The sequence below is a fragment of the Schistocerca americana genome, chromosome 1 (assembly GCF_021461395.2).
Source record: "Schistocerca americana isolate TAMUIC-IGC-003095 chromosome 1, iqSchAmer2.1, whole genome shotgun sequence".
In the NCBI taxonomy this organism is placed as follows: Eukaryota; Metazoa; Arthropoda; class Insecta; order Orthoptera; family Acrididae; genus Schistocerca; species Schistocerca americana.
This window is the reverse complement of record NC_060119.1, coordinates 418,150,587-418,167,174: the sequence shown is the minus strand read 5'-3', so window position 1 is coordinate 418,167,174 and position 16,588 is coordinate 418,150,587. Positions and strand designations below refer to the sequence as shown.

Genomic DNA, 16,588 nt, shown 5'->3' with positions numbered 1-16,588 from the left:
CACATGACTTTCCCGCTCAATTTTGTCTGACAGTGCTGGATTCAGGTCGCGCTATTTCCAGTATCTTTCTGTTAACTCTGCGGCTGTTAACTACAATCAATGTTGTCTTTCAGTTACGAAAGATACATTGTTTATGAAATATTATTATAGTCTGGAAGACACTTGTCATCCGCGTGAGCCTTGCTGTCACAATCTGAAACAAAGTAAGTCTGTATTACTTTATTGCTTGCTGCCTAGTATTCTCTTTATTTTTAAATTTCTGAAGAAATTTCAAAGGCAAAAAACCTCGGACAGAGTTTAGTAGAGATCCTAATGCATGGGTGGAATGGTTCAATGTGCTGAGTGATGAAGATGCTCATAGTGATAGCGCTGACTCAGAGACTGAGGATTATGTTCATGAAAACGGTCATGATTCAGGAACAGAACAAGAAGTGTCAGAAAATGATGAATATGAATCACAGGAAGAAGTAGCTCAAGAGGATGCATTTGTTTAGGAAAAGTTGGAATAACTAAACGGAGGAAAAATAAATATCCTACCAGTGTTAGAAGCAGATCCAGGCATTTGCCTGGACCAAAACATCAAACTCCTATAAAAAAGATAGAAATAGAAATTCTGAATTTGTTCTGGGATGAAAACATAATAAGCATTATCGGCAATATGCACTAATATATACATCAATTAAGTTCGTGGTAAATTCTCTAGGGAAAGGGACGCTAAAGAAACAGATGCGATAGAGATCGGAGCTTTCATTGGTTTGTTATATCGATGTGGATCTTTGAGATTTTCTAGGAAGAGTATATCGAAATTGTGGGATAACTCAAAGGGAAACTGACTTGAATCGTGTTATTTAGGCACAAGGGAAAACCAATTCAGGTTTCTGTTGAGATGTCTGAGGTTTGATAATATTGGCTCAAATGGCTCTGAGCACTATGGGACTTAACAGCTGTGGTCATCAGTCCCCTAGAACTTAGAACTACTTAAACCTAACTAACCTAAGGACATCACACACATCCATGGCCGAGGCAGGATTCGAACCTGCGACCGTAGCAGTCGCACGGTTCCGGACTGCGCGCCTAGAACCGCGAGACCACCGCGGCCGGCAATAATATTCGTGGTAGAGGTGTTCACAGAGAGATTGACACGTTGGCTGCTATCAGATAAGTACTTGAACTATTCACGAACAATTGCCAAAAATATTTTTCACCTAGTGAATGTCTTACTGTTGACGAAAAGCTTTTGGCATTTAGAGGAAACTGTCTGTTCAGGCAATATATTCCTAGCAAACCAGCAAAGTATGAGTTAAAAGTGTTTGAATTGGTTGATGTAAAAACAGCTTACACTTTGAATTTAGAACCGTACGTCGGTAAGCAACAAGAGGGACCACGTAATACCAGTAATTCAGCTGAAGATATTGTTCTTCGAATGGTCAAACTGTTTCAAACGTTAGAATATATCATACTCTGTACAAATATTAAATGTATTATATTTAGATTTAATAAAAAATTATAAAACCAGTCATAAAGACCGTTCAAAGTGCACAAATAGACCGCTTGCTTTGTGGATGACACCAGTCATCCGCGCAAGTGATGATGTCACGAATTTTCGCGCGAGTAACGGAGGGTTACGTAGTGTGTAAGTCTAGGTAGGGACTGATGACCTCAGCAGTTTGGCCCCTTAGGAATTCACACACATGTGAACATTTGACATCTCTTTACAAAACGACACAAACTACAAGCTACTAGTAATGTGTGTCTAAAGGGTTGGAACACAAAAATTTCAGAATTCCTTAAAGTGTGTCTCGCACTGGAAAAGAATTTCTTAAGCTTTGGTCTTATTTACATGTCAACCTGTTAGTGAAATGAAACAATTGTCCGCATTGTTAGCCGGGAGTCCTCACCTGGGGAAGTTCAGCAGCTAAGTTACAAATCTCCTCAGTTGGCACCACAATGGGCAACTTGTGTGTCGATGATGACGAAATGATGAGGCGAACAAAACAATATCTAGTCCACTAGCGCAGAAAATCTCCTACCTGGCTTGGAATCGAGCTCTCGCCGATTGTATGGCAGTCAAATCCACTGGCCACTTAGCTAAGAGGGTGGTATCACTGAACAAGATCTTGGGGTATTCTGATGAAGCTGTTTCAAGAATATCTGTATAGCTACCTGTGTCACTGCTGGTTCATAAAGTTTTTTTTTTTTCGAATGATGTACTTACTAATTTGGGTATAAAATACACTCAAGTTTCAGATTAATATATCAGCAAGTTCTTTGTAAAAGACAGAAGATGCTCTTAAGGATCTAGTTCAGAGAACTTAAATAACAGCAAATAAGTTTACAATGCATTATGATATTAGTATACACGTTTCCTAAGTAGCTGTTTCCAGCTGTGTTTTTTGGACCATATAACACACATCTTGCGCCTGCACGATGCCATGGCTGAAAAATTTGGAAATTTGTGGTAAGTTCCTATGGGACCACACTGCTGAGGTCCTCGGTCCCTGGGCTTACACACTACTTGATCTAACTTAAACTTACGCTAAGGACAACACACACACCAGTGCCTGAGGGAGGACTCGAACCTCCGACGGGAGGCTTAAATGATTTGCACGCTGTTACTAGTCAGACGCCCAGGCGCGCCACAACACTGTCTCACTGTAGACTAAAACAGCTCAGAATTACACTTGGACTGGCCAGACAGGCTGTGATGGAGGCTCCAAGAGCAATCACCAGTAGATCACAGCGACTCTGAAAATCCGAGAATAACCTCTCATAGAAGATATATTTTAAGAGATCTTTGACGTTACAAATATTTAGTAGGCTTGACGCACAACTCTATTAAGAATTGCACATTTAGTCATCTTACAGAAGGCACACCCAGCCTGATTACGAGTGTATCTTACCACTAATTGGCATTTAAAACGTTTCCAATTGACCAGCCATTTATGAAAGCATCGAATCAAGTGTCTTTATTACCATAGGCGCTTGCAAGTTGATGCACAAGACAAAGCATTGGAAAAATCGAGAATAAAGGGCTACCACTGCAAAATTTTTGCATATACAGTTTTACCCTCTCTAACGGCATGTAGGAGACTATACAGGGTGAACATTAATAAACCGACAAATTGCACGGACGGATTTCTCACTGTAAATGGAGGAAAAAGGAAAGTACAAACAGAAATGGACGACGTGAGTGCAATGACAACGAATCGTCCCAGAATGCAATACAGAGCTTCATCGCATCCATGTCAGAACAGATGTTCAAATTGGCCTCCATGGAATGCAATAGTAGGGGTTTTGATGGAGGACACACATAATCGTACTCTGGCTTACACCATATTGGCTGAACACTTGTCTGGAGCTTGTACTACAGTTCGTCTCAATATACTGTACAGCCCTGTCCTCCAAATGTCGTGTACGTACAATTCGCCGATCCCTGCACGTTCATCTCTCTGAAAGTCCAAAAAGGACTTGAAATGATGTGTGATGCAGTTGGTGTCTGTGAGGGTACTCGTTCTGGTACAGCTGTACTACCTCTCTTCCATTTCCATTTGCTTCACCATCTCGGCTTGTTCCCGACATGAATACCAGACCATTCCATGCTGAATCAATCACACAGCCTACAACACACGACGAACACGCGGCACGTGGTCAGTTGAACTTTAATTCGTCAGCGTCATCTACCACGGCAACGATGCATTTCTGGACACATGTTCATCTGACCTTTTTTCCTCCATTTCCTGTCAGAAATCCGTCCCCGCAGTTTGCTGGTTTTATTAATCCGAAGGGGCTTTCATCGCCCTTTTGAGGAAGTATGGCGGCTACCTGCACCTCAACTAACTAGTCGGTGACCCTACACCCGACTGGTTAGTGATTGTTGATGGATTTGATTTTCACATAGGAATGATAAATTTCCAGCAGCTTCACATGAAAATCGCTTCATTGCATAACCGTCATGTTCAGCCCTAGCATTAAAAGAGCATATAGCGTTTCAAGCAGTCAGAGAATCCTCATGGCATTCAGCAGATGCCCCGCCTTAAAAAGAACTTTCGTACGACACGTAGTCAACGGCATTGTCACATCTAATGTAGCAACCCCACCAAGAGTTCAAATGTTTATCTCTCTTTGGTAAGCTTACGGACTCCCAATGACGCCACACGGCTGGGAATGAGAATAGTGAGGAGTACTCACAGCTTGTAGCGGTTGAGGTTCTTGTGAATGATGCACTGCGCCACGGTCAGCACGTAGCGCCTGGTGACGAGCGCGCCGTCGCACAGCAACACGGGGGGGCCGTCGTCTGAAAATGCTCAGCCTCACAGCCAGTGACAACACTAAACCAGCACAACTTTTAGAAATTATTTTATTAGGAGATTGAAATCATGACATGGCAGTTTACTGTTTATGACGCAACCATTAACGATATCTTAGAGAGACTTGACTCTCTAATTAATATACACTCCTGGAAATGGAAAAAAGAACACATTGACACCGGTGTGTCAGACCCACCATACTTGCTCCGGACACTGCGAGAGGGCTGTACAAGCAATGATCAGACGCACGGCACAGCGGACACACCAGGAACCCGGTGTTGGCCGTCGAATGGCGCTAGCTGCGCAGCATTTGTGCACCGCCGCCGTCAGTGTCAGCCAGTTTGCCGTGGCATACGGAGCTCCATCGCAGTCTTTAACACTGGTAGCATGCCGCGACAGCGTGGACGTGAACCGTATGTGCAGTTGACGGACTTTGAGCAACAGCGTATAGTGGGCATGCGGGAGGCCGGGTGGACGTGCCGCCGAATTGCTCAACACGTGGGGCGTGAGGTCTCCACAGTACATCGATGTTGTCGCCAGTGGTCGGCGGAAGGTGCACGTGCCCGTCGACCTGGGACCGGACCACAGCGACGCACGGATGCACGCCAAGACCGTAGGATCCTACGCAGTGCCGTAGGGGACCGCACCGCCACTTCCCAGCAAATTAGGGACACTGTTGCTCCTGGGGTATCGGCGAGGACCATTCGCAACCGTCTCCATGAAGCTGGGCTACGATCCTGCACACCGTTAGGCCGTCTTCCGCTCACGCCCCAACATCGTGCAGCCCGCCTCCAGTGGTGTCGCGACAGGCGTGAATGGAGGGACGAATGGAGACGTGTCGTCTTCAGCGATGAGAGTCGCTTCTGCCTTGGTGCCAATGATGGTCGTATGCGTGTTTGGCGCCGTGCAGGTGAGCGCCACAATCAGGACTGCATACGACCGAGGCACACAGAGCCAACACCCGGCATCATGGTGTGGGGAGCGATCTCCTACACTGGCCGTACACCACTGGTGATCGTCGAGGGGACACTGAATAGTGCACGGTACATCCAAACCGTCATCGAACCCATCGTTCGACCATTCCTAGACCGGCAAGGGAACTTGCTGTTCCAACAGGACAATGCACGTCCGCATGTATCCCGTGCCACCCAACGTGCTCTAGAAGGTGTAAGTCAACTACCCTGGCCAGCAAGATCTCCGGATCTGTCCCCCATTGAGCATGTTTGGGACTGGATGAAGCGTCGTCTCACGCGGTCTGCACGTCCAGCACGAACGCTGGTCCAACTGAGGCGCCAGGTGGAAATGGCATGGCAAGCCGTTCCACAGGACTACATCCAGCATCTCTACGATCGTCTCCACGGGAGAATAGCAGGCTGCATTGCTGCGAAAGGTGGATATACACTGTACTAGTGCCGACATTGTGCATGCTCTGTTGCCTGTGTCTATGTGCCTGTGGTTCTGTCAGTGTGATCATGTGATGTATCTGACCCCAGGAATGTGTCAATAAAGTTTCCCCTTCCTGGGACAATGAATTCACGGTGTTCTTATTTCAATTTCCAGGAGTGTACATTAATGTATAGCAGAAAGTCTGACATTCTTCATTATGGCTATACACCAAAACTTACCTTCTAGCTTTAGTGCTAAGTACTAAGTGGCTCAGTGCCCAGTTCATAATTACGAATCCAAAAGTCTCTAATTAGATCTTTAATCAGTTCTGAGAGTTTTATCTGTCACTTATCCTTCCTTTAGCCTCAAGCTATGGTTGTTAATGTGAAATAATGCCGAGTTTCAGCGTTTCTAGGAGTCAATGTTGAATTTACGTTCCTCTGTAACTGGTCGGTCAAGTCTGTTCGAAGCTCTGGAGGAAATCAACAGGATACTGCGGTGGTGGTGGTAAGTTCCTACGGGACTGCTGAGGTCATCAGTCCCTAGACTTAACCGCTACTTAATTTAACTTAAACTATCTTACGCTAAGGACAACACGCACACCCATGCCCGAAGGACGATTCGAACCTCCGAAGGGGAGGAGCCGCGCGAACCGTGGCAAGACGCCTGAGACCTCGAGGCTACCCCGCGTGCCACAGGATACTGCCTCCAATAGGACTGTTCCTAGTAAAACACTGTGGTTCTGAAACCATCCTACAGACTGATAACATTTCTTTCTTTACTGTTGCGTTGTTTCATTACTTGCTCGGTTACAGCTAGTACTATCGAGAACACAAATACTCTGCTTGGGAAAGGCAATTAGAGGTGCACATAATTACTCATGATTTCTGTAAGCTCAACTAATCCCATCTGGGAGAACGTAGTAGCAATATCGGATCAAGATTGTATCTCACACTCTCTCTCATTAAAATCACTGCACTGAATAATGTGAAAAGCGTATCACTAAAAAAGTATGTTTATGAAGCAGTAACACTGCTCTGGCTGAGATTGAACTACTTTTATTGGTAAACTACTGGTCGTATTCAACTATACAGCCATTATTAAGTGGTAGATGAAGGCCATGAGTACCGGCCAAAATCTCGACTTACGGTTATCAGGCTACAGGATAAATGTGAGCTTCTTCGACAAATAGCTGCCCGTAACATCATACAACCAGAAATCATAGCAAACACGAAATATATAAAACCAATGTACTTCATCTGACCAAGCTGTACTGAAATAAAACGACTGGAGTTGCTCATAGGTCAGCCCCCTGGACTCACATTCAGAAGGACGCTGGTTGAAATACCCGTCCAGCCATCCAGATTTAGCAAATGCTGGGATTGTTCCTTTGAAACGTGCGCAGGATATTTCCCAGCACGTCCCATCTTAATCAGCGCTTGTGTTTGTGTCTACTTACCTCGTTGTTGACTCAACGCCAAACACTAATTATCTTTTTGTCGTGCAATAGAAAATGTGAAGAGTACTACCGTAGTTCATTATGTTAGTAGGAGGGAAAATGGAGACAACGCAATGACTATGAGAGTGACAGCAGCCAAAGTAACATCAGTGACGTGAATATCAAAATCAACAGAAGCTTTGTTCACATGTTCAGTGACGGGAGAGATTCCACTGCTGCGGCAGTCTTCTTATTCCAGGAAAATTATTATTTGTGAATTGAGATGATAGACCGAATCGTTGCTTCCGAGAACTTCCTGTGCATTCTGGTTTCGTTCTGCCACATCCCAAAGATGTAAAAGCAGTTCTTTATTATGAAATTCCTAAGCTGAAAGTTATTAACTTACATTGGTCTTGACTGAAGATAGGAAGCACAATAACTGGTGAAGTAGTCATGCATTAATCTTTTACGACAAACGTAGTATAAATGTGTAACTATTGCCATGAATCAGTGAGCTGTTGGGATTTTAAACCGAAATTCGTACTCACCAAATAAAACTAAATTTCTTGACTGGAATACTTTTGCTAAGGTTTTATTTGTATGTTTTGTTTATCACCGAGCAACCGTTGTAGGTTTTAAAAAAATGTTGTGTCCTATTGGAGACAACTTCCTATAGTTGCCTTCTACTATCCGCAGGTTTAAAGTAGGATAGCGTTGAGACACTCACATTTCCTTGTCACGTTAAGACTGAATGATAAATGAAGCTACTGACCACTTCCTCAGTGATTATAGTAGGAGTTGTCTATTTTAAACGATGTTCTTTTATTTAATGTGTATCAGTTGGCTGAATACGTCGTGATAACCTTATGAAAAGGCAAAGAAATTTACATCCGCTACCAGCATCAGTAAGTTCCTGATGACGAAAATAGAGGAAATCGTATGAAGCTTTAGATTTGCTGGCAGGGGAGGCATGCCAGCCCCAGATCGAATACACCCAGAGGATTACCGACGCGGGTCAGTGTGGTCACCTGTCTGGCTAGGAATTTTTGGTAGATTCTCACATCCCACTAGATGAATTCCAGGGTGGTACCCAAGTTACGCCTAAGTTACACAAATCACGGACATTTCTTAAGCTTTTGCTCACTTTCACATGAATAATAAATACGACATGTAGATACTTGGGGTGCAAATAAGTAGTGGAGAAAGGGGGATTCTGGGACACTCTGCATTGTTGGCAGATGTATCCAAGATGACGGCGATGACATCATCCAAGATGGCGTCATGTAGTCTTGGCAACAGCACATGACAATATCCAAGATGGTGGCCATGACATCATTCAAGATGGCGGAGTTAGGCTGGAAGTTTGAATTTTTGAGGGAAAGTGCCATGACCCCCTCCCCCAGAAAAATGGCGCTAAGTTCAAATTCCAATGGGATAATGCATCACACCACAGTTATCTCTACTAAGCAAAGAAAATCGTGGGAAGGTAGCTCACTCGGCCTGCCTCCACTAACGTATGTCACCCGACCGCCACTTCCTGCTATGAACTGGCGCTAAATTTGAATTTTGGTAGGAAGATACGCAACTTGTGGTTTCGCCGCTACTCTAAGAAAATGGCGTGAAGGAGAGGACATTTTTACTAACCTCAGTCGCTCGATCGCCACCTCCTCCTAAGTATTTGTGGGAAAAAAGGATTTGGAGATAAGTCTTTATTTAAACAATTTCATGCAGGTGTGTTCTCCGTGAGGTCCAGAGCCCAACTCACTTAGTACACATCACCAACACCAGAGGGCGTTCTCATCTGTAATGTAATCCAAGATGGCAGCAAACAGAGTGTTCACCATGATGTGTGGAATCCAACTTACGTAGTACACAGAGCCACCACCAGAGGGTGCTACCGTTACATCAGGTGATGACGCAATTACCGTTATCCAAGATGGCGTCAAATAGTGTGTTCACAACAAAGTCTGGACTGAGTACACAGTACCACCAGCAGAGTGCACTGTCCTCCATTTCATATCGTAATCCAGGATGGTGTGGGTAAATACCAGGAAAACGACTCTTCTTGTGCTGGACATATGTTTTTATTTTGCAGGCAGTGTCTCCACCATGAGATCTAGACTCCAACTGGCCTAGTACACAATACTGTCACCAGAGGGTGCTGTTGTCCATTTCCTGATGTAATCCAAGATGGTGGGAGAAAATGGCGGGAAAATGACTCTGGACACAAGTCTTAATTTTGCAGGCAGTCTGTCCACCACAAGGTGTAGACTCCAACTGAATTAGTACACAGTAGTTCCACCAGTTGGTGCTGTCAGCCCTCCTGTGATGTAATCCAAGATGGTGGTCTGTAGGGGGAAAATGGAGCCAAAATGACTCATCCTGCGCTGAGCTGCTGTTTAGTGTAAGGAAGGACTGCACACTATTTATTCTGGAACATTTTATTTAGGGATGGAGTACATTTATCACACTCCAGAATGAGATTTTCACTCTGCAGCAGAGTGTGCGCTGATATGAAACTTCCTGGCAGATTAAAACTGTGTGCCGGACTGAGACTCGAACTCAGGACCTTTGCCTTTCGCGGGCAAGTGCTCTACCAACTAAGCTACCCAATCACGACTCACGCCCCATCCTCACAGCTTTACTTCTGCCAGTACCTCGTCTCCTACCTTCCAAACTTTACAGAAGCTCTCCTGCGAAACTTGCAGAACTAGCACTCCTGAAAGAAAGGATAATGCGGAGACATGGCTTAGCCACAGCCTGTGGGATGTTTCCAGAATGAGATTTTTACTCTGCAGCGGAGTGTGCGCTGATATGAAACTTCCTGGCAGAAGTAAAGCTGTGAGGACGGGGCGTCAGTCGTGCTTGGGAAGCTCAGTTGGTAGAGCACTTGCCCGCGAAAGGCAAAGGTCCCGAGTTCGAGTCTTGGTCTGGCACGCAGTTTTAATCTGCCAGGAAATATTTATCACACTGTTTCAAACCACTAGACCTCACCTAGGTGCTGATGATGACGCGATCGGACGGGAGTGAAGACTTATTTACAGAGCATAGACCCTCCAAGCTGGGTCACGTGCACATCTGGTCCACGCAGCCGACATATAGGGTGGGCACGCAGATGCTCCAGGGGACATGCTCAGATGCGATCCGCTGCCAGATGCAGGGGAAATTTGTCTCTATTTCCGAGTATACAACCACGGTTATGCCGATGTCACAGAACTGCAAGGTGCATACACGTACACTTCATACTCAAGACACCTGAAGACAGCACTTGTCTTTACTGCTGATGACAGACTAGCACAGGCTGCCTTCCCCCTAGAATTTGTGGTGGACCAAGTGTTATGTGTTCGGCCATGCATACCTGCCCCAGCATGGTTCACACCTCACCTTGCCGCGAAACGTCTGCGTGGCAACTCGCCATCTAAAAATGTTCTCAATGTTGTTCTTATGTTACATGGCTTTGTAAAAAATAGCTGCCAAGTCGACCTCGCAGGAATTGTATAGTGTCCCAGAAATAGTTAACACTCGCTTTCTTGAAGTCTCAGCTTGTATGCACGAAAATTCTTACCCTAACAGAACCTGTTTACTAAAATAACGCCGAATACAGGCTTTCTCGATGACCTAACGTGATTTCCTTCCTGCTCTCAACATACACAAATGATCTCACCACTATGTAGAGGCTCCTATATCCCAGAGCAAAGGATGTGGATGAATCGAACTTTATGATTGGCTCTTATCGAATTTACGCACTGAATTACTGATGCCGCCGGTATCGAAGCACAATCCACCTTTTCTTCAGAAATAAAATTATTTTGCAGAGGTCGCTAAATTGCATCAACAGTTAAACCCGCGAACTTGTCTACAGATCATCAAATACATACAAGACGTACAAGAATATTGGAAGCCAGGAAGATATTTACCTGTGTAACTACAATTAAATATTACTATTGCTGCTACAGTGTGACACTGATGAATGTACAGGTAATGTCTCCTATTTACAACTGGGCTTCTGGAACGAATCTCAGTACCTATAGCACATATAATTTTCCACTTGAAATTCTCTTTCATAACCTCACAGTTATCAATGTGCTGAATCTATTCATCCCTCATGATAGGACACACAGTCATCCTTTCTAGTAATGCCATAACAAACTGTAGTAACTTTACAATGCAATATATACACATTTTACACAATGTAAGCCACAGTAACTTTACAATACAATATATACACATTTTACACAAACAGTGCAGTTACCTTTTGTATCTGTACAGCACCCAAAAAATTATGGTATGCATACACACACACCAGCTATATGTCATGATGCTCCCCAGTCCTAGGGAAGCACCGTCAGCCTTTTCTTTCTTTCTACAGATGAGACTTTCAGCAGCAATAAACTATTTTGCACTGAACAATATTGCACCAACAACTAAACCTCGCAAAGTGTCATGGATATCGTCAAATACGGGAAGACTCTTACTCATTTACACTGCTCTCCCACCAAGGACAGGAGCTTGAATATTAGAGTGTGAAACCGATCTCAAATCCATCAATATATCACCGTCTACCTTGTCGATGTAATAAACATACAATTCAGATCCTCCACCATACAAAATCATCCCTTTTACATCATTTGTACATATACCGTGGAGACGGACAGTTTCGTATATATACTCCTCTCAGCACTTGGGCATCTACGTCCGACAGGTGCCCATGGCACTTCAGAACTGTTCTACAAATTCGGGATCGTTTCCCCTCGGCACAAACTCGTTAATGTTTCTGCTTCCTTGCTTGCTCGCCTTTCTACACACACCTCCAGACTCGGGGATTAAAGAACACACGTGTTTTCGCATGGTTCGTGATAATATTATAACACTGTCGCGGTACTTCTTGATATCAAGCACTAGGCAGCATCCTACCGATCGCTAGCACAACATAATTCCCAAGATACAGACTGGAAATTATTTCTCTACGAACCCCCAAACTTTTGCGAGGTGCAGTGTGCTGTATACCACTGAGTAACTACAAACAAATAGTGGAAACTTATTTCCATTCTCGAATGCCGATGTCAGTGATGTAACAGATACCAAATCATCCCTATAATTTACAGGCCTGCATGTTACTGTCAGAAGCGGTCTTGGTTCTACAGGGGCACACAAGTATCCCATGTCTAGAAAACAGGCAAACGTGTCTTCCACATGCTAGATGCACACACCACAATCGATCTTCCCTCAACAAAATAAAAGCGCGAAATGTGCAGAAGCAGTCAACCAAACAATTTACATGGGAGTGAATAACAGTCCAACGCAAATCCACCTCCATACACAATCTTCTCAACTTTCCACTTGATCACAAAAGCTGCCCAACACATACTAAGTATTAGTTCGCTATTCGGTCGTCTACAGGACGTCAAAGTTAACTCAGATACATGCCTATGCTCCAACAGGCCTCTTAATTCAGATGGATGCTGCCATTAACAGGGAACGTAAATCATTCCCACCACAGGCCATGCATACATGGAATCATTCTAGGAAACCAGTCACATATATCCTTTATCATTATACTTACAATTAAATGTTACGATCGTGTTCTCAATTGAATGGCATTCAACAATGAGCGAACCATCGGAAATACTCTCTGCTGTCAGCACTGGCTCTGGAAATAGAAATATGACTACCTTTCTTATGACTTGACATACTCTTCCCTTTGCTATCACAGTACTCCAAGTCAAATCCATACCCTCCGTATGACTGGACATAGTCATTTCCTTTCCACAAACACATACTTTATAAAACCTGATGCTCAAATGCGATCATATGACACATTCCCTACTACTACTAAGTATAATTCTTCATCAATAACTGATTGCCTGCGATACGAAATAATACTGACCGAAAATCAACGATGGGTGTGCATGTCTCTTAGGTTTTTCTTGCAAGTCCTGCCACCATGCCCTAGAAAGAGAGACGTAATCAGTGAGATGTTAAAGAAAAAAACGATCGCAGCAACTACTGCATGTTACTGTCAGAAGCGGTCTTGGTTCTACAGGGGCACACAAGTACCCATGTTAAAAGCTATACCTAATTCACGAATTGAGGTACGACATTACCTCTGAATGAGGTGGCTCTTTCTGGACGAATACCGTGACGGTGATCAGGGGAATGTGTATTACCAGACCACGATGCAACCTTGTGATAAAAGTACCACATTTTGAAAGTGGTTCAGCTAAGGAACGTGGTATGTAAGTGGTATTTGCCACTCCCTCAAACCGATAATTCTATAGTATTTGTAACGCATTCTGTCTTGATACCATATCAGAGGTTCTGCGACATATCCACTGAGTTATAGGCGATGACTGATTGAGAAGGAACACAAACAGTAGTGGTAGATTATGTGCCGATTGAGGTCATAAGAAGAAAAATGTAGGCTAGCTTCTCAGATCTCTAGTGTTACGCTATCCAATAGAAATGATGTCATTGATTTGGAATCAGGTCTCCCCATTCAAGCACATACCTGCATCGGATCACACCCACAAGTGAATCATATTTCTGGCACTCCCATATCTCGAAACGAGTCACCTTTCCTGAACCTAGCTGCTACAGTAAAATTCCAACATGGTTTTAGTCATCCCCTATGCATCTTGCAACTGCTTCCATTTCTACAGCTCCGCGCATGTGATCGTTCCAATTTAAGTCTGAACTGAGCAGAAGTAGGAGAAAGACATATCCACCACCTTCTGCAACCCGTGTAGAAACAGGACGACTTGAGTTTGGGCAACAGGAGTATGTTTCGACCACTCGGCAGAAATGCGAACAATGTGGTACGTCCCCAAACTAGATACAAGTACTACGGATCCGCGTACATTCAAATCAATCAGCCAAACATGCTATCATCTTTATTCTCTACCCCCAACATAGAAAAATTACAAACTATAAAAGCTCATCCGATTTAGAAGTCACCTAGGCACCGATGCCGACGCAATGACGCAAATCCGCGATGGGCCTCCAGAGTGGAGATGCTTCACAAAATAGCGTAGCATGCAGCCATCCAAGCATTCCTAACGGTATACCTCGACCTTCACCGAATTTACACCTGAAACTGCTGCTGCTACTGGCACCTGTTAAATGTATAGGCACTGCAGAGGCCACTTTAAAGTTTGATCACCTATAGTCTAGGCAAATTATCGTATCCCACAGACTATACTAAGACACAAGAGGTGCTCATTCTAAGCCTGATTCGAACCCTGTTTTCTAACACACTTTTGAACAATGCCAAACATTTTGTTTTCCTAACACAACTTTGAGGCCAGTGTCATGTCCTAGACTGACGTTAAGAAGTTCTGACCCGCAAACTTTCGCAGGAAACCAGACGTAGCACGGTGTAAATCACATTCTTATGGCGGGTAGCATAAGACGCCACACATCGGTTGATTTTAAATAAAATACAGTTACAATATAAGCAAACTGGAAGAGTTTTGCCGCATTGGCGTAGGTCTCCAAACTACGGTCCGAAGTTGATTCACGAGCTCTACATTTAGACTTGTTTCTCACCCTGACGGAATAGCGGATGACTCTGCATTCCCTTTCGACTGATTCCTCATACTGCACTCATGTACGCGATCAGTGTTTTGGTGCTCTCCACCCCAGAAGTTGCTGTCCATCCACCAAAACTTTTCCCCAACTCAAACAATCAATATCAGTCAATCATTATGTAGTAACCAGTGCACAGATGGAATAGGAAAGACACCATCAATGTACTCTAATAATAAGCATCACAGAACACACAAATCATCAAAGTATACCAGACAATGCTCCACATATTTCTATCACCTCAAGCATAGTATTTAATTTACGATCTATCTGGGAGTCACAGAGCATTCAGAGAGTGAAAGACCCTCCTCACATTGTCACTGACCAACCTGACATGCAACACCGTTAGCGAATTAATCTGCAACCGACCAGAAGATTACCGCTACACTCCACCTCTCATGAATGAATGGAGCTTTCCAAGTTCTCACCCATCTCGAGATGCATCCATGTCGAGGAGCTTAGCACTCCTTATCGATGTATAGTAACACATTTCAAAGTGTTATGATGTAATAGCAGACAGGTAAGAAGAACAAGAAATAATGATTTTTATAGGCGATTGAACTCCAGACGGATGGAGTTCGACGCTTTTTTATGTAAATCAACCAAGCTATCAACTTTAAACTACTGTTCTAGAGTCTAGGAAGACATTCGTAAGAGAGGACATAAACACATGCAGTCCTAAGACTACAACGTGCTGCACTTAAAATGGGCAAATAATGTTAGGTCACCTGCGTTTCCGACCTATCAGACGTATGAAATGTAGCGTTGTTAATATTCCTTTGTGAGAAATATATTTCAAGCGCATGACATACATCCTCCTTCCCAGTTTCTCTACGAAAAACTATGTTATGGAACCGTAAAACACTTGCTCTGCGTGATACGACCACAATATAGCTTTCCGGAGGCATATAGTGTCCACTGTTCACATCCGAACACCGTTCAGAAATTATACAATGCCTGCATCAGACCTATATAAAATGCTCGTTAGTAGTGGGGGATTCATCCTACAAGGGAACAAATAAACGCATAGCAGCAGCGTCCAACATGTGAAAATTACAAGTCATTCCATCACTAACTCTGTAAACAGCACATCTGTCGGGCAAATGTGTACAAGTGGATTGCAACACCTCACAAGCTCCTATTTCTAATTTATTTATGATGCTGAAGTCTCGATTTTATACTCAAGATGAGATTTGGGGAGGGGGGGGGGGGGGAGGGGGGGGGATGGAATACATCACATAAATCAAAGTTGTTTAGAGGAATGTGTCAAATTTCATCACACATGAGATGGAAGTCCTCTGATGACCGACAGGTTAACCATTAACAATCGAAAGTAGACAGTGCTTTAAACCGCATACAGAACAAGGGGCTGTATATGAGTAGAGTGCAGGCCATGTCACATGACAGATGCACACGGACAGAACACTGGAAAAAAATTGACCTTCACCAACTTCTCCTTCTTTAGAATCATTCAGCCAACCATTAAATCATACCTCATTACAGCTCTATCTCAATCGATCACCCCGTCCACTCCATGTTAACCTTTAACGGAGATGCAAGTAAGTTTAGAGGTGAATGGTTCTCTGTCCTCCTGAAAAGCTTCAAATACTCACGTGTATCACTGGTACCTCAACAGACATACACCATAATACTGCCTCATCGGAAAAACAATTGACTACCCCCCTGATTCCCTTCGTTTCGATGTTGACCTTTTCCCGGATCCCTCCTGTTGCCGCATACTTGTTCCCATGCATAAATTGTTTGGCTCGAACCAGAAGAGACTCTAGTATTTCCTCAACTTCACAGCATTTCGGCGTATACTCTGTCAATCTATCCTCTATTCCCTCGCCATTTTTCGCAGTTCCATCCATTT

General features: G+C 43.9%; 1 protein-coding gene across 1 annotated transcript in view; it reads right to left on the bottom strand.

Moving 5' to 3' along the window:
• LOC124555734 (melanization protease 1-like) overlaps window positions 1-16,588 on the bottom strand; it is a 55,117-nt gene that overhangs the window by 17,790 nt on the left and 20,739 nt on the right. The window contains exon 5 of the mRNA XM_047129799.1: window positions 4,189-4,294. Within this exon, the coding sequence (XP_046985755.1) occupies window positions 4,189-4,294 (106 nt within the window). The remainder of the gene's footprint in view (window positions 1-4,188; window positions 4,295-16,588) is intronic.